The 19,768-nt window shown below is 43.7% G+C and overlaps 1 protein-coding gene across 12 annotated transcripts in view; it reads left to right on the top strand.

Moving 5' to 3' along the window:
• Positions 1–19,768, top strand: part of LOC132396778 (multiple PDZ domain protein) — a 202,091-nt gene that overhangs the window by 139,879 nt on the left and 42,444 nt on the right. For all 12 annotated transcript variants that reach the window (XR_009513123.1, XM_059974662.1, XM_059974663.1 and 9 more), the window contains 3 exons: positions 1,900–1,980; positions 9,023–9,115; positions 10,094–10,168. Coding sequence is in view for 11 of the 12 variants with exons in the window: in XM_059974662.1 (XP_059830645.1) it covers positions 1,900–1,980; positions 9,023–9,115; positions 10,094–10,168 (249 nt within the window). In the remaining variant the exon portion in view is untranslated. The remainder of the gene's footprint in view (positions 1–1,899; positions 1,981–9,022; positions 9,116–10,093; positions 10,169–19,768) is intronic.

The raw sequence follows: 19,768 nt of genomic DNA, 5'->3' as shown, positions 1-19,768 counted from the left end.
CATTGTCATGATGAAGTTGAAGAGTGATTTGAGAGAGGTGTATAAGATAATAAGAGACTTTGATAGAATGGCCAGCCAGTGCTTTTTCCTCAGGGTGGAAATAGCTAATACAAGAGGGCATAATTGAAGTACGATTGGAGTAAAATATGAAAGGGTATCGGGTTTTTTTAAGTAGTAGTGAGTATGTGGAATGTGTTACCGGGGGTGGTGGTAGTACATTAGAGACATCCAAGAGACTCTAGATAGGCACATGGATGAAAGAAAAATGGAGAGCTATACAGGAAGGAAGAGTTAAATTGATCTTGGAGTAAGTTGAAAGGTTGACACAACAGTGTGGGCTGAAGGGTCAATACTGCTGTATTGTTCTATAAACTACTGATCACTGGCTTCCAATCAGGAAAAAAAAAATACCTTCCATAATCATCTTCTATAATCATCTTCTATTTCCCATTAGCTCTGGGACCCAAATTGCCAACTTGTTTTAGATTCCAAGGGCTCTTGAGTTTTTGGATCATCCTGTCTTTTCAAAGGCCTTACTGAAGTCTATGGTGTAGGTGCTATTGTAATGAAGCAGGAAGCAGTCAATGCAACACCACTAAAGCTTGCGGCATCGATTTTGAAGTTCAATGCTGGCATCCTGTGTAAGGAGTTGGTACATCCTCCTTGTGGAATGTTCAGGGTTCCACTGGGTGCTCTGGTTCCCCCCCCCCCCCCACCCCCATAGTCCAAAGATGCACTGGTTATCTGGTTTTTTTAGGTCACTGTAAATAATCCCATGTTAGGCTAGCAGAGTAGATTGAAAGGCCAAAAGGACCTGTATATCTATATATCTAAATAAAATAAAAATAGATGAAACATCAATCACACTGCACTGTTCAGTATATTTTGTTAGTTCTTTGAAAGCTCAATAAAAATAGACAGGATCTCCCATTAGCACAGCAGTGCTGATTAACCCGGATCAAGCCCCAGCTTTCTAATTGTAGTTTTATCTTGTTCCTCAGGATATTTTTTCAGTACCTTCCCTGCCACTGAATTTAGACTCACTGGCCTCTGAATAACTGGCTAATTACCTGCTATTCTTGAAAAAAGGTCTGAATTTGGATTTCAGGATAAAAGATGAGGATGAAAACAGCATCTGTCAACTATTCCTAATCAATGTGTCAAAGCCACTCTGCACACATAATTCAGACAACAATACTACAATTATTCGTGAATGTCTCAGACATTCAAAGCCATCTAAAATAACCTACAAAGTAAGAAGATAAAAATTATCTTATTTATAGTTGGGAGTTCTAATAATTAAGTAGTGGTTACATGAATTTCTCTTCATTAAGAAAGAATTGTTAAGAACAATGCATTTAGTAGGATTTCTGTGAGGGTTATTGAACATGAAGATATGAAGTTGGGCTGCATGTTAGCATAGCAGTTAGTATAACACTATTACAGTGCCAGGGACCCAGGGTCAATTCCCCTGCTGTCTGTGAGGATTTTGCACATATTCTCTATGGTAGTCTGGTTTCCTCCCACATTCCAAAGACTTACAGGTGGGTAAATTAATTGGTCTCAGGTGTAATTGGGCAGAGCAGCCTCGTTTGGCCAGAATGGTCTTTTACCATGCTGTATCTCTAATGCAAAATATGCAAAACCCATATGAACCTAAAATGTGTTTCTGCCCTTTGGAGTTAGTATATATGTGTTTTGAGCTGAGCTTTTCAGACACAAAATGGAGAAGATGGAATCGTGAAGCATGTAATGAAAATTGCTTTATGAATTCTACAGCAATAGCTATTTGAGGTTCAGTTGCTTTCTTCTAGTGTAATAGTAGAATTTTTAATATGCTGTTTATGGCTTTTAGTATTATATTATTAATAAACTATGATTTCAAATTTGATTTTCTAGAAAGATCAGAATACATCTCAGTTGCAAGCTGGAAAATGTCAAACTTCATTTAAGAATACTGAGGATGTCCTGCTTACCAAGGTAACTTTCTTGCAATTTGCAAAGCCTGTAAAATTCATCTAAAAATAATTGATGTCCTACTTACTGTGGTATATTTCTTTAAATTTGCAGCATCTGATGAAACAAACATTTCTAGATGTACAGGAACGAAGGGCAAATCCGATAAAATAATATTAAAGTAAAATAGCAAGGTCATTGAAATTCTTCAAATACTCCAGATGTCATTGGACTAGAGGAACTCCTGCTAAACAGGCTGGTGCAGCAATAATTAACAGTGTAGATTTTGTATTATTTCTAGCTCATTGTTGCAAAACAATACTTTGAAGTCTATGACAACATGAGTGAATCTGCAGATGCTGGAAATAAATAAAAAACACAAAATGCTGGCAGAACTCAGCAGGCCAGACAGCATCTATGGGAGGAGGTAATAATGACGTTTCGGGCCGAAACCCTTCATCAGGAGTGAAGTAACATGGGATGGTCGAGGGGGGATAAGAAGTGGGGGGAGTGATAAAGTAGAGAGCTGGGAAGTGATGGGCTGGGGAAAGGTGGAGAATTATGGGAAATAAAAGAGAAAGAAAGATAGGGCTGGGGGGGGGGGGTAGAGATTATAGTGAGGGGGGAAAAAGAGAGAGAAAGAGAACCAGACTAAAACAATAGATAGGGATGGGGATAAGAGTGGGGGGCAGGGGTATCAACAGAGGTCAGTGAGTTGGATGTTCATGCCAGCAGGAAGGGGGCAACCTAGGTGGGAGATAAGGTATTGCTCCATCAACCTGCGTGTGGCCTCATCTTGACGGTAGAGGAGGCCATGGACAGACATGTCGGAGTGGGAGTGGTCTGTGGAATTGAAGTGTGTGGCCACAGGGAGATCTCACCACCGCTGGAGGACCAAGTGCCGGTGTTTGGTGAAACAGTCTCCTAGTCTGCGGCAAGGTCACCCCAATGTATAAATGGCCACATCGGGAGCACCGAATGCAGTATATCATCCCAGTTGACTCGCAGGTGAAGTGGTGCCTCACCTGAAAGGACTGTCTGGGGCCTGGGATGGTGGTGAGGGAAGAAATGTGGGGGCAGGTGTAGCACTTCTTCCGTTTGCAGGGATGATTGCCCGGAGGGAGGTCTGTGGGGAGGGATGGGGGGGGATGAATGGACAAGGGAGTCACGTAAGGAGCGATCCCTGCGGAAAGCCGAGAATGGGGTGGAGGGGAAAATGTGGTTGGTGGTGGGATCACGTAGGAGGTGGCGGAAGTTACGGAAGATTATGCGTTGGATCTGTAGGCTGGTAATGTGATAGGTGAGGACCAGGGAGACTCTATCCCTGGTGGGCTGGCGGGGGGATGGGGTGAGGGCAGAGGTGCGTGAAATACAGGAGACATGATGGAGGGCAGAGTTGATAGTGGATGAAGGGAAGCCCCTTTCTTTAAAAAAGGAAGACATCTCCTTTGTTCTAGAATGAAAGGCCTCATCCTGAGGGCGGAGGCGGAGGAATTGAGAGAAAGGGATAGCATTTTTGCAGGAGATAGGTTGGGAGGAGGAATAGTCTAGGTAGCTGTGGGAGTTAGTAGGTAAGTAGTAGATGTCGGTTGATAGGCTTTCTCCAGAGATAGAAACAGAAAGATCTAGAAAGGGGAGGGAGGTGTCAGAAATAGACCAGGTGAATTTGAGGGCGGGGTGAAAGTTGGAGGCGAAGTCAATGAAGTTGACGAGCTCAGCATGCGTGCAGGAAGCAGCACCGATGCAGTCGTTGATATAACGCAAGAAAAGAGGAGGACAGATACCGGTGTAGGCTTGGAACATAGATTGCTCCACATGACCGACAAAAAGGCAGGCATAGCTAGGACCCATGCAGGTGTCCATAGCTACACCTTTAGTTTGGATTAAGTGGGAGGAGCCAAATGAGAAATTATTAAGGACTAATTCCGCGAGGCAGAGAAGATTGTTGGTAGAAGGTGACTGGCTGGGTCAGGAATCCAGGAAGAAACGGAGAACTTGGAGACCTTTCTGGTGGGGGATAGAGGTATATAGGGACTGGACGTCCATGGTGAAAATGAGGTGGTGGGGACCAGGGAACTTGAAATCTTTGAACAGATGTAAAGCATGGGAAGTATCACGGACAGAGGTGGGAAGGGATTGAACAAGGGGAGATAAAACAGAGTCAAGATAGGCAGAAATGAGTTCAGTGGGGCAGGAGCAAGCAGAGACAATGGGTCTGCCTGGACAGGCAGGTTTGTGAATCTTAGGTAGGAGGTAGAAATGAGAAGTGCGGGGTGTAGGAACTATAAGTTTGGTGGCCGTGGATGGGAGATCTCCCGAGCTGATGAGATCGGAAATGGTTTGGGAGACAATGGACTGGTGCTCCCTAGTGGAGTCATGGTCCAGGGGTAGATAAGAGGAGGTGTCAGCAAGTTGTCGTCGTGCCTCCGCTATGTACAGGTTGGTGTGCCAGACGACAGCAGCACCCCCCTTATCAGCGGGTTTAATGGTAAGGTTGGGATTGTTGCGGAGGGAATGGAGAGCAGAGCGTTCAGATGGGGTAAGGTTGGAATTGGAGCAAGGGGTGGTGAAGTCGAGACGGTTAATGTCCCAACGACAATTAGAGATGAACCTTCTAGGACAAAGGAGATGTCTTCCTTTTTTTAAAGAAAGGGGCTTCCCTTCGTCCACTATCAACTCTGCCCTCTATCGCATCTCCCGTATTTCATGCGCCTCACCCCATCCCCCCGCCAGCTCACCAGGGATAGAGTCCCCCTGGACCTCACTTATCACCCTACCAGCCTACAGATCCAATGCATAATCCTCCATAACTTCCGCCACCTCCTACGTGATCCCACCACCAACCACATTTTCCCCTCCACCCCATTCACAGCTTTCCGCAGGGATCGCTCCCTACGTGACTCCCTTATCCATTCATCCCCCCCATCCCTCCCCACAGACCTCCCTCCGGGCACTCATCCCTGCAAACGGAAGAAGTGCTACACCTGCCCCCACACTTCTTCCTTCACCACCATCCCAGGCCCCAGACAGTCCTTTCAGGTGAGGCACCACTTCACCTGCGAGTCAACTGGGGTGATATACTGTATCCAGTGCTTCCGATGTGGCCATTTATACATTGGGGAGACTCGCCGCAGACTGGGAGACTGTTTCGCCGAACACCAATGCTCGGTCCTCCAGCAGTGGCGGGATCTCCCTGTGGCCACACACTTCAATTCCACAGACCACTCCCACTCCGACATGTCTGTCCATGGCCTCCTCTACCGTCAAGATGAGGCCACACGCAGGTCGATGGAGCAATACCTTATCTCCCGCCTAGGTAGCCTTCTTCCTGCCGGCATGAACATCCAACTCACTGACCTCCGTTGATGATACCCCTGCCCCCCCCCCCCCATCCCTATCTATTATTTTGTATTATTTTAGTCTGTTTCTCTCTCTTTTTCCCCCCTCACTATAATCTCTTCCCCCCCCCCAGCCCTACCTTTCTTACTCTTTTATTTCCCATAATTCTCCACCTTTCCCCTAGTCCATTTCCCTCCAGCCTATCACTTCCCAGCTCTCTACTTTATCCCTCCCCCCACTTCTTATCCCCCCTCGACCATCCCATGTTACTTAACTCCTGATGAAGGGTTTCGGCCCGAAACGTCGTTATTACTCCTCCTATAGATGCTGTCTGGCCTGCTGAGTTCTGCCAGCATTTTGTGTTTTTTATTTTGAAGTCTATGATGTGCTTCCTTTAAACTCGGATGGCCATATTCTTGGACATGGTAGGTTTTGAAAGATTGTGATTAAAGATTAGCTTTATTTGTCACATATACATTGAAACATACAATAAAATATGTCATTTTCATCAACAATCACCACAGTCCATATACAGGAATGTGCTGGGGTAGCCCATAAGTGTCTTCCAGCATCACCATAACATGGCACAACTTAATATGCTAACCTATACAATATGTCTTGAATGTGGGAGGAAACTGGAGCACGTTAAAACTCACGGTGAAAATATATGATACCTGACAGACAGTGGCAGGAATTGAACCCCATTTGCTGATTGATGGCACTACTCTGCTGTACTGTCCACAGTAATGTTTGTGACCAGTAAATGGGATATTAATCAGGTAATTCAGAAGTCCAGACATATAGGAGCTCTGGCATATACTCTTCCCTCTTTCAAACATACTTTCCGTCTGGATGCTATTCAAGTTGTTAGAGTTAACTTATCATTGCATGCAATATCCACAGTCCTGGACCAGATATGGAGCCTGAAGCCAGGATAGTGGATGCCCAATGAATGAGGGAAGGGAGAATTTCTTAATCTTGCAGAGAGATGCTCTGATTACAACCCCTTGGTGGAAGTTGGGCTACAGAAAGATGCAGGGTTAAAAGTAAGATTAGATGGGTAAAAATGAATTCTAGTCCTACACGCCCTCAAGATAATATGTCTTTATCCAGTAGCTTTTCTATAGCCCAGAATAAATAGTCCTCTAGAGTTAAACCTGGAAGTAGCTGAAAAATACACAAAGCTTCGTTGGTGAATTGGTGTGTGTCGTGGGAAGCTGATTGGTTATCATCACCAGCCCACCTGTTCCATCTGACTTCCAAGGTTTGTCTTTAAATTTTCACAATTGTAACATCCAATTCAACTCCAGTCAATTTGACTGAAACCTTATGCGATTTATTCATGAGATGCTGATGTCCCTAGCAATGCCAGTGTTGCAAATTCCTCATTTTCCTTTAAGAATCAACCATAAACAGGGTTTGGACCCACATGTAGGCCAGATTGGCTAAGACTAAGAGGTGCCAACTATGATTCACCAGTTCTGGAAATGTGAAGATCATCTGATGTCTGAGTGGCATGTTAGTTCTCAATAGAGAGTACTTTTTTTAAAAGCAGAGGAATAGAAAAAGTGTTTTGAGAGATAACCATGATAAATTGGGTTTTGATTCTACTTTCCCTGACTTCATAAAATTTTCCATTAAAGCAGCAGTATTTTTGTTCCAAGATTGGATGATAATTGCACCAATTTTCTGTGAGAGTAATAACCATCTTTAGTATTGCTGCTTCTAACATTGCAGAGTTCAAAGTACAGTTATAATCAAAGTCACCATATACAACCCTTAGATTGGTTTTCTTGCAGGCATACTTAGTAAATCCAACAACCATAAAGAATAAAGGAGAGATCACACCCAACACGTTGGACAAACAGCCCGTGTGCAAAAGACAACAAACTGCGCAAATACAAAATTTAAAAATTAATAGAAATAAATAAGCAATAAATATTGAGATCGTTCGATGAACAGTTTTTGAAAGTGAGTCTATAGGTTGTGGGAACAGTTCAGTGTGGGGACGAGTGAAATTGAGTGAAGATATCCGTACTGGTTCACAAGCCTGATGGTTGAGGTGTAATAACTGTTTCTGAACCTGGTGGTGAGTTCTGAGGCTCGTGGACCTTCATACCGATAGCAGCAGCAAGGAGAGCATGGCCTGGGTCATGGAGCCCTTGATGACTGATGCCGTTTTCTTGCAACAGCACTTTGTGTAGATGGGATCAGTACATGGGAGGGCTTTGCCCATGATTAATTGGACTGTATCCACTACTTTTTGTAGTATTTTCTGTATAAGGGCATTGGTGTATCCATACAGGCCAATCGACATACTCTCCACCGCATACCTATAGAAGTTTGTCAAAGCTTGTTTTTTCTTGCCAAATCATAACAAACTTCTAAGGAAGTAGAGTTGCTGCCATGCTTTCTTTGTAATTGCATTTACATGCTGGGCCCCAGGAGAGGTCCTCTGACTGGCTTATGGACTGTTGGTTTCCTCCTCCTGAAGTCAATAATCAGCTCCTTGATTTTGCTGACATTGAGTGAGAGGTGTTTGTTGTAGTACTATTCTTGCCAGATTTTCTATCTGCCTCCTATATGCTGATTCATCAGCACCTTTGATTCCACCAATGGCAGTGGTGTCATCAGCAAACTTAAATATGGAGCTGTGCTTAGCACCGCAGTCAAAGTGTAAAGCGAGTAGAGCTGAGGCCTAAACATACAGGCTTATGGTGCATCTGTGCTGAAGGAGGTTGTGGAGAAGGTGTTGTTCAATCCAAACTGAATGGGGTCTGCAACTGAGGAAATTGAGGATCCAATTGCACAAGGAGGAATTGAGGCAAAGGTCTTGAAGCTATGATTAATTTTGAAGGGGTGATGAAATTAAATTCCGAGATGCTTTCAATAAAGAGCATCCTGATGTATGCATCTTTGCTGTTCAGCTGTTCCAGAGCTGAGTGAAGAGCCAATGAAAAGGCATCTGTTGTGGAACTGTTTTGCCACGAGGATCCAAGTCGCTTCTCAGGCAGAAGTTGATATGTTTCATCACCAAGTTCTCAAAATACTTCACTGTAGATGTAATTGCTATTGAACGATAGTCATTAAGGCAGGTTTCTGCATTCTTAGGCACCAGTATAATTGAAATTTGCTTGAAGCAGGTAGGTACCTCAGACTACCAAAGTGAGAAGTTAAAGATATTTGGTGACCACTCCAGCCAGTTGAGCAGCACAGGTACTCCGTCTGGGCCAGATGTTTTCTTCAGGTTCACCGTCCATAAGGATGCTATCACGTTAGCCTCAGAAACTGAAATTGCAGGGTCATTGGGGGCTCTGGGAGTTCGTAAGGGTTCCTCCATGTTTTGTCGGTCAAAGTGAGCATAGACGGCATTGAGCTCATCTGGAAGCTAAGCCCTGTTGCCACCTTGATTTCAGTTTGTAATAGGTAATAGCATTCAAGCCCTGCCACAGCTGTTGAACGTCCTTCACTGATCCAAGTTTAGTCTGAAATTACCACTTCGCCTGTGAGATGGCTTTCTGGAAGTCATGCCTAAACCTCTTGTTCTTACTTAGTCACCAGACCTGAATGTCAATGATCTGGTCCTCTGCAGATTGTGGATCTCATGATTCAACCAGGGCTTCTGTTTGGGGAAGACTCTGAATGATTTTGTGGGAATACACTCATCTATGGAGACTATATATCTGAATATGTCAATGGAAGGCTAAACATGTCCTTATTTGTATAGGATCAAAGTGGACTAGGAATTGCAATTAGTGAAGAGAGTACCAATGATGGAGTGGTTATCAAGAATCTAACAGAAAATGGAACAGCATCAAAGGTAAGTTTGAAGAAAAAAACAACCCAGTACATTTCAGAGGACACTTCACTATATCAGAGCATGCTGAAGTATATTACACCCAGTAGATTGTTCTTAAAGGAGATAGTTACACAAATAGAAGGAGGCAAAGTTCAGAAATACTTTTAGTGATGTTAATTGACGGCTGACCTTTTCCAACTTTCCTTATGATCTTTGAAATAGTAATATGGAATTTTCTACTCTAATAAATTAACAGTACTTCACCTTAGATTTTGTGCTGGAAATCCAAGGTCTTCTAACCCAGTTGAAAATACAATAATTTAATGATCAGTTGATTCACTGATTTAGCAATGTAAACTTGAGTCATATCATAAAAAAAACAAAAAGTTCTCTTTATAGCTTTTAACAAAAATCCTACATGAATGGTTTCATTTGTTGAACCATTAACTTCTGGCAGTAGACTGGTAGAGATATCTGAACTGAATTGTGATTTACGTAAAATATTTAAGACTTACTGTTTAAAAAAAATAAGTCCAAGTTGCACCTAAGGTGGGGGGCATGGGTTTAGTGGATAGCTTCTACCAGATGAATTGTAAGCAGTACAAACAGTCTTTACACAACAATATTTGACACCAGGGTATCATCATTGCTTGAAAGAAAACTCTCAAAGTAGTAGTCATTTGGCCAGGTGTTTAGATGATGGTAGGGAAAGAGAGCCACAGAAAAATGTTGCTGTTGGCAGTGGATTAACTCGATGATGGAAAATGAGGAAGATCAGGGGTATACTTATGGAACCTAAGGGTAGCAGTGGTGTGTTTGGGTAGGAGTGGTCACTGAGAAAACAAACAAGAACTTCCCTTATAAAAGATGAATTTTTTGAGCACCTTGGAAATAGCTCCAGTGGAACTTGGAAAATGTTGAATAGGCCTCAGCACCCCAGTGTTTGCATCAGAGGGTGACAACATCATTATTGAAAGTTTAAGTTTTGTGTTTTTATAGGATGGAAGAGTTAAAGTTGGGGATCGAATCTTGGCTGTGGATGATGAACCTGTTGCAGGTCATCCAATAGAAAAGGTATCTACTAAATATTTAATTGTATTTGGTGTTTAGTGTATTTATGGTGCTTTGTCGAAGTATTAAGCTCCCAACTCTTAGTTCACATAAATGAGTATTGTAACCAAGGATTTTGATCAATTTCACTGAGAATTTTTATTTATGAATCATATTCTCCTTTTTTCACAGAGCCCCAAAAATGGAGAATTGTAAAACATGAAAAATTCAGATTTCAAAAACTGAAATGTCAGCAGTTCAAAAGTATTCATTGCCCTTTGCTCAGTACTTAGATAAATCATCTCTAGCAGTTATTGTAGCCAGTAATAACTGTCTCAAATAATAGGTGTCTCTATTCGCTGTGCACATTGTGATGGAGCAAGATTTGCCCATTCCTCCTTGCAAAATTGCTCAAGTTCTGCCAGGTTATTTGAGGAGTGGCAGTTGACAGCAATCTTGAGGTCTTGCCAGAGATGAACAGGTTAAGGTCAGAACTCTAACTGCACCACTCAAGGACATCAATTTTCTTCATTTGAAGCCACTCCATGGTTGTCTGGCAGTGTGCTTTGGGTTATTGCCTGGCTGAAAAATGAAGTTCCTCCCAGTTTAAACTTTCTGGTAGAGACATTTGTTCAGGATCTCAATGTATTTAACAACATTCATCTTCCCATGAATGCTGACCAAATTTCCAGTCCCTATTGCTGAAAAGCATCCCCATAGCATGATGCTACCTCCACCACACTTTACAGTAGGGATGGTGTTAACTGTCTGATGTGCAGTATTAAATTTATGCCACGAAGTTGAAGCCAAAAAGTTCCACTTTAGTGTTATCCAAGCACAACTCCATCTACATCTTTACATTATTTTTTAAGTGACACTTTGCAAAATCTTAACAGGCAACAATATGCTTTGTTTTCAGCCAAGGTGTCTTCCTTGCCACTCTTCCATAAATACTATTTTTTGTGCAAGGCCTTAGAGATTGTGAAGTCATGAACTTCATTTACCTTTGCTGCCACTGACTTCTGCAGCTCATTCAAAGTGACCGTTGATGTCACTGTAGTCTCTCTGACAAGTGCCTTTCTTCAACACCTGGGCCTGACCTTGGCAGTGTAGCTGTGGTTTTGCATTTTTTTGCACTTTTTCACAATGGACAACATTGAGCTCCAAAGCATGTTTTTTTGCCTTTAAGATGTTCTTGTACCCTTCCACAGATTTGTTATTCTCTAATATCATTTCCCTGACTTGCGTTGAATGCTCCTTTGTCTTCATATTTGTTTAGTCTGTATGAAATCTACCATACTGTTGGGTATTCTTAGGAATTCATTTAAAACAAGTGATCCTCCAATTTTCTATATCAACAAATTGGGTGAGTTCGTATTGCACCAGAGGAAAATTAGTACAGTAAGTATAAAGGGAATGAATACTTTTTCAGCCTCTCAATTATGGTTTTAAATTTTTAGTAAATATTCTCTTCTTCTACCACTGGTACATCTTGACTGAAGTGTGTACCATTTATAAAAATGCACTGTTTTCGTCAGCAATTCCCAAACATGACTCCTACAACCAGGAGGGACATCTGCCATCTGCAAATTCCTTTCATGTTGTGTGATTTCCAATTTTGGAGTTATATCACCATTTCGTTATTGTTGGAAATCTGTCCTCTACAGAAGTACCCTAGCAACAGAGACTAAAGCAGTTCAGAAAAGTTAGACTCCTAAACCTATCGATGCTTGAAATTATGAGTATTGAACATACCCAGTCTCTGAATTAACATTAAACTTAATTTTCTAAAGCTGTATATTTCTTTCTATCATCAGTGAAGCAACTTATTTCAAACAAAAAAACATTAATTTATATTTATGTTAATTAGCTACTGCAAATTAATCCAAATTGATAGGTGGATTATAGAATAAGGGGAAAATTGAGAATATAGAGGATTAGGTTACAATAAAAGTTAATGAGGAATGGGATCCCTCTGGCAGCTGGCATTATTTTGATAGACTGAAATACCTCCTGTGTTTGAAGGAAGTTTAGAAATTTGTTCACATTCTAGGCCATTTCCAAATGTTAATCTTAAATTGATTTAAAACCCATCTTTAGTTCATTTTTTATGTTCTATACGTTGAATCATAGACAAGTTCATCTGTTACTGAGATGGTATACAGATCATTTAAGTTATAAATATAAATAATATATGTAATAGGAGATTAATATTTGACACATTTGAAAATGCAATGTCTATCATTTACAAAATGGTATCAGTGTATCTAAGCTGAAATAATGCTCGGTGCTGAATTGGGCATTTAACTAAAAGTTTCGTGTTTCCATACTGTGCAATAAAGCCCTGAAAAAATAATATCTCTTTTACTTTGTTCCTTCTAATTTGGTCATTTCAAAATTGTCCACCTCTACCAGCATGTTAGTGGAAAAGAAATTTGTTCTAGTTGTTTGCTCAGCAGAAGCAAGATAATCTGTTACTAATTGTCCAAGTCTTATCTCAAAGAATGAAAGAGAACAGCAAAGTAAAGTTGGAGTTGTGTGGACAAGAGAACTGAGTTCTGAAATTTATTGGCAGGAGCTGCTTAGAATATCAGTCTCTTTTTCCTAAGGGTGCCCAACCTAATTAAGATACTACCTGCATATTAAAAAGGCAGTGGCACTACCTTGAACATTTTTCAAATATTTTTAAACACACTTTATTTTTTATCTCAGTGCCTCACCTCCTAAGCGCATGTTGCATTAATATTCCTGTTAGTAAATCCATTAAACTCAGCATTTTCGTTCTCCTCAAGTCCTTGTGAGTCTCTTTCTCTGAACTTTCCTCCTTGAGCAGATGAGAATCTATATTAATTTCTTCCTTCAGTACTGTCTTCTTCAGGTCACAGATTCAGACACCAGCAGCTTTTGCTTTCCACATCTAGCAGTTTAAGTTAGACTCCAGGTTCATTTGTGGAGCCTCACTCAGTCTGAGTACTTATGCCTGTCAGCTCTCCATATGCTCTGAAAGTTGTCACAAAGTCCTGGATCACTGAAGGAGAAAAGCCAGCCCACAAACTGGATGGGAAATTCAGCTTCCGGTGTCCATCTCCACTGCTGAACAAGCAAATGCTGAAGACCTTTGACAATTAGTCACCTTCCAACTTGAAATGATAGGAACCAGTATCTGTTTATTAGACCATAAGATGCAGGAGCAGAATTAGGCCATTTGGCCCATCAAGTCTGCTCTGCCACTTCATCGTGGGTGATCCATTTCCTTCTCAACCCCATTCTCTTGCCTTCTCCCCATAACCTTTCATGCCCTGACTAACCAAGAACCTATTAACCTCTGCCTTAAGTGTCCCCAGTGACCTGTGGCAATGAATTCCACAGATTCACCACTCCCTGACTATAAAGGAATTCCTCCTCATCTTTGTTTTAAATGACATCCCTCCATTTTGAGGCTGTGCCTCCTGGTCGGAGACTCCCCCACCAAAGGAAATATCTTCTTCACAACCACTCTATCTAGGCCTTTCAACATTTGATACATTTTAGTGAGACTCCCCCTCCTTTTTCCAAATTCCGGTGAGTATAGACACAGAGCCTTCCTTCACTGCTCGTGTGATAACCCTTTCATTCCTGAACCTCCTGTAAGCCCTTCAACATCCTTAAATAAGGGGCCCAAAACTGGTCACAATACTCCCAAGTGAGGCCTTACCAGAGCTGTATACAGCCTCAGCATTACATCCATGCTTTTATGTTCTCATCCTCGTAAAATCAATGCTAACATTGCATTTGCCTTCCTCGTCAATGAATCAACCTGCAAATTAATCTTTGGAGAATCCTGCACAAGGACTCCCTTGTAGCCTAAAGTAGCCTAAGCTTTTATTCCTTCTACCAAACAGCATGACTGTACATTTCCTGACACTATTCCATCTGCCACCACTTTGTCCATTCTCATGATCTAAGTAATTTCTTCTCGAACCTCTTTGTTCCTCAACACTACTTGCCCCTCCAGCTATCTTCATATCGTCTGCCTACTTGGCCACAAAACCATCAATATTGCCATCCGAATCGTTAATCGCCACATAAAAAGAATTGGTACCTGTGGAATACCACTGGTTACTGGCAAGCAATCTGAAAAGGAAACCTTTCTGCCCATTCTTGGACTCCTGCCAATCAATCAATGCCCCATCCATGCAAGTATATCTCCTGTAACACACTGGGCTCTTGTTTAGCAGCCTCGTGTGCGGCACCTTGTCAAACGTATTCTGAAAATCCAAGTACACAACATCCACCAATTTTCCTTTGTCTATTCTGTTTTTTGGAGCCTATGATGTGCATTTTGGAGATAATTTGGGTGTTTCAGCACTCTGCAGTCTCCAAGAAGATTCTGAGAGGCAGAGCTGGCTTCCGGGAACCTCATGGTGAGAAGGCTGCAGGGTGCAAGCGAATGTTTGACTCCATTTCGCTGATTAGAGCTTCCATTTGTTTGCCAATTAAAGCAATGAGGGAGGTTGAAACATCAGGACACATGTGGAGGGTACACGCCAGCTGCCTACCTTCTGATCATTGGTAGGATCACTCCACTTCTGGAGAGGGAAGACTGGCTTTTGATTGCTGTTGGATTGCTCTGCTACAGAGAGGGGAAGACTACAAAGACTACTTTTTGATCACTGGTGGGATCACTCTGCTACGGAAAAGGAAAGGACTGCCACTGGTCATGGAGAATGTTATCCAGGTTTTCTGCATTGTGGATATGGATTTAGACGATAGATTTTTATCAGTCTTGAGAGTTTCTCATATTCTGTAGCTTTTGCCCAATCTGTCTCTCTTTTCATGTGGGGGCAGGGGTGCGACGTGCCTGTTTTGATTATGTTCATTTTTGTGTGGAGAGAAGGGATTTAGATGTTGATGGTCATACTCCTTTTCTTCCTTGGCTTCATGGTAATCTGGAGAAGACTTTCAGAGTTGTATACTTTGATAATTAATGTACCTTTGTAATCTCTTCAAAGAAATCCAATAGATTTGTCAGGCAAGATTTTCCCTTAAGGAAACCATGCTGACTTTAGCCTATTTTGTCATGTGCCTCCAAGTAGCCTGAAACCACAAGCTTAACTATCAATCCCTATAGCTTCCTAACTACTGAGGTCAGGTTTACTGGCCTATAATTTCCTTTTTTTTTCTGCTTCCCTCCCTTCTTGAAGAGTGGAGCATCATTTGCAAATTTACAGTCTTCCAGAACCATGCCAGGATTTCATGATTCTTGAAAGATCATTACTAATGCCTCTACAATCTCTTCAACTACCACTTTTAGAACCCTGGGTTGTAGTCCATCAGGTCCAGGTGACTTATTTACCTTCAGACCTGTCAGTTTCCCAAGCACATCTCCCTAATAATAGCAACTGCACACACTTCTGTCCCTTGATACTGCCAAGCTTTCAGTATAATAGTAGTGTCTTCCGCAGTGAAGACTGGTGCAAATTATTTATTAAGTTTGTCCGCCATTTCATTGTATCTCTGTACTATCTCTCCAGCATCATTTCCAGTGGTCCAATATCTACTCTCAGCTTTAGTTTACTACTTTATATATCTGAAAAATCTTTTGGTATCATTTTTCAAATTATTGGCTATCTTTGTATTTCCTCTCCCCCCACCTTTGTGTTTTTTTAAGTTCCATTTTGTTGGCAAACAGAGCCTTTATGCACTAGGTCTTGTAGCTCTAAGCCATTTTGTTACAGTACATACCCATCTCCTCTTTTATGAATATGCTGATTGCTCTCTTCCAGTTCTGTGATCAGCTTCCTTCTATATTCTAGTGCTCTGAAATATGGAAAGAAGCCACTCAGCCTCCACTCCAGAATTATGGTCACTCAGCATTGATCTTTGAGCTGCAGTACTCGGACATGATTCTATATGTAACCCCCTGGGTCGCCTCAGGCTGGCTCAGCTCGTTCTTGTCTAGGGGGAGCAGCCTTCGGCCCCGCCAAACTGGGTAATCAGCTGGTGTGGATGCTGTGTGATGTCCCCGCCTCGCCCAAAAACAGACAGTACACCATATGCGATTAAATGAGTACGATTTATAAAGGTTACTATTACTAAGTGATTAATAACGATACAGTATATATGAAGAGAAAATTAAAGAAAAGGCGCCAAACTTATCAAAGTCCAAACCACTTCGTGCACAGCCGTTGGAGCTCAATTACTGAAGTCTTCTGACCACCATTCGATCCCCTCCGAACTCCTCGACTCGCAGCTCAGGACCCTCCGAACTCCTCGACTCTCCAAACAGCTCAGGACCCTCCGAGTGGTCAACCAAGCACATCTAGCTTCATCCCCCCCCCCCTCCTCGGAGAATCTCCCGGCCTCGGACCCCCCTTTGGGGTCCGATCCTCGCCCAGTTTAGAGCATTGCGTCCTCTCTCTCGACCCCCTCGCGCTGATCTGCCCAAAAGCCCGTCAACAAAAGCTTACAGACTCAGAAGAAAGAACATTAATCCCCATTTGGTTTACAAAGGAATACCATTCTCGTTATCAGCAAATTAGCATTCCTGCTAGTTAACAAAAAAGAAGAAACCCTCTTTACACTCTCCCTCCACCAAATAAAAGTCATGTCCTCATGACTACTAAATAACTCGCCACCTTTCCTGCCAACACACCGTAACCCAAGCACAAACAGTGACATCTCCTCCCCACACAGTAACCCTCACGCCCTGTTCCTCAGGCGCTACTTAGGCCAACTATCTGGAGTTCCCTAACCCTTCTGAGGCCTCCGTACCCCCTCACCTAAACCCTTCAGGCTCGGACACAACTGGGGATACCTTGGGCCCACTACCAACTCCTCTCTCAACCTCTCACTCATGCCCCACACTGCACACAGCTAACCCTCCCCGCTACACCTGACTCAATGGGAGAAGGGCCAAAGGTCTCTTCCTCAATCGAGAGAAAGTCAGCAAAAGGCAGCATGTACCACACATCCAGCACATCATCCATCGAATCTGTATTCTTCCTCATTCCTGTGATCGGTAGCTGCTGTTTGATCTTCTCCAAACGGAAACACGTGGCCTGCACTGCTCCTGCAGTCTCTTCAGCCTCCTGTTCAGTATTCACTGCACTTCTCTCCAGCTTTTTCTTCCTCATGACTTCTTCCAGATCAACTTTCAGGTTTTGCACTTCTTTTGAACTGTTGATGGTCATCTTCAGGTTCCCTTCAAGCTTCCGCTTCTCTCTGCTGAGATTCGTCTGTAATTTCTTCACCTCCGCAAACTCCCCTCTCCGGGTTCTCAGTTTGCTATTACCCTCAGTCAGACAACTTTCTTCATTCTCTCCAACTTGTAAGTCTTCCGACTGGTTCCAGATCACTTTCTCCAGTCTCTCCGTCTTCATTTCAAACTTGATTCCGTAGAGACAGTCACTCACGAGCTGCGACCTTCGCCAGCCCTGGCACGTGTCCCGAAAACACTTTAACTCAGTAGTTCTCAGCTGCTCCTGCAACGACCTCACTTCATATTCTCCTGAGGCAAATCCAAACACCAAGAGATCATCCACATACACCAAAACTCCATACGCCTCCACATCCCCTATGGTCTTCCACCTGCCCAGCAGGAAGGTTGCAAGGGCTCCAGATATGCCCTGTGGCATCTTTTCGGACCCGAAGACTCCTAGGGAATTTATAACGGCCATCTTCTCCTTGTCGGCCTCACTCATCGGGATCTGGCAACATCCACTCCTCAGATCCAGCACCTTAAACCACTTCGCACCACTCAGACAGGCCATCGCCTCTTCTAGGGCCATATTCTGGTCACTGACAGTGCGCCTCTTCAACGCAATATAATCCACACTCACGCTGCCTACGTCTTCCACGGCTTCAGGGGCCAGTCGCCGCAACCTCTCTCTCTCCGAGGTGTCTTCAGCAGTCAACTCCGCTCCCTCGTGGTATTTCGCAGCGTCCACTAAGAGGGTCTCACCCTCAGATACTTCCCCCAGGCCGTACCACCACTGGCTCTTGTTTGAATTCGGTATCGGCCCAATGCTGCTACACACGTCCGCACAAGCAGCTCGAAACCCTGGGTGAATTGACAATGCCTCCAAACAGCGCTCACCCACCTCCTCCGGGCAGGCTCCCAAGTGCACCAGTAGGATATTGGTTCTCTCTAGAACAGAACCGCTGCCCGTCTCAACAGGGTCCAGACACATCAGCATTAACGATTCCTGAACCTCAGTCTCCTCCACATTTGCCTCTAAGAACTCCATTTTCACTGACCAACAACCGTCGTCTGGATAATCACCGGCACTGGTACCCCGAATCTCCAGTGTCCTCAATGTCGCCAAGGGTAAATGCTTCCAATAACGGTTATGAAACAAACTGTACAGCAACTTAACCGGCGCCCCGGTGCTGAGGATAGCTTTAACTTGACTTCCATCCATCCGTAACACCACCTGTGCGCATGGCCCCTCTAAGCCTTCAGGAATAGAGTCTGTTCCTTTCGGGAGTTCCTTGGTACATTGCTGGGAACGTGCTCCCCCAGAGACCCCAAGCCGTTCCCCCACTGGGCCTCCTCTAAGTTTCCCGACACCTCTTGAATCAACGGAACAACTGATCCCCTTGACAGATCCCCTTTGCACCACAAGCAATTTATCTGCCCCCCTAGGCAAAAAGGGATACCCTAAAAACTTCTCACCAATCTCCTGCCACGGATATGATGAGCCCCCCAGCTGCGGCATTTGACTTCCAGTCAAACCACACGCATTTTCCCACACTTTCCCAGAACTGGCAGCGGTCACTTCGAGGTAATTGCGCCCGACAGTTCTAACAAAGTCACCAGCCCGCCTACTCAAACTTTCAACCCGTCCCTGTCGCTTTCCCTCAGCCAAGCACTGCCACTCACCCAACAACTGAGAGGTCCGCTCCGCCCACGCTTCCGCCCCTTTAGGGCTGGACATTATTCCAACAACCGGGCGGAGCCCACCACTGCTGAAACATCCCAACCTGTTACTCCTCAATCCCCAAACAGTACGGACAACCCATGGTCCCATCACCATTTCGTCAGCACTAGTTGGAACTCGAACAACGACCTCGAGGCTAACAACAGCACACCCAACACACACACAACGATAACCAACAATCGCACACCCACAAAGGCACACCAGCTCTTCGCCGCAGACACAATTTAAAGAGGGTGATCACACAGCTTCCACAGAAATCAACCCCGGATGAGCCCCCACAATGTAACCCCCTGGGTCGCCTCAGGCTGGCTCAGCTCGTTCTTGTCTAGGGGGAGCAGCCTTCGGCCCCGCCAAACTGGGTAATCAGCTGGTGTGGATGCTGTGTGATGTCCCCGCCTCGCCCAAAAACAGACAGTACACCATATGCGATTAAATGAGTACGATTTATAAAGGTTACTATTATTAAGTGATTAATAACGATACAGTATATATGAAGAGAAAATTAAAGAAAAGGGGCCAAACTTATCAAAGTCCAAACCACTTCGTGCACAGCCGTTGGAGCTCAATTACTGAAGTCTTCTGGCCACCATTCGATCCCCTCCGAACTCCTCGACTCGCAGCTCAGGACCCTCCGAACTCCTCGACTCTCCAAGCAGCTCAGGACCCTCCGAGTGGTCAACCAAGCACATCTAGCTTCATCCCC

The sequence above is a fragment of the Hypanus sabinus genome, chromosome 7 (assembly GCF_030144855.1).
Source record: "Hypanus sabinus isolate sHypSab1 chromosome 7, sHypSab1.hap1, whole genome shotgun sequence".
NCBI classification, from domain to species: domain Eukaryota; kingdom Metazoa; phylum Chordata; class Chondrichthyes; order Myliobatiformes; family Dasyatidae; genus Hypanus; species Hypanus sabinus.
This window is presented reverse-complemented; position numbering and strand designations above follow the sequence as displayed.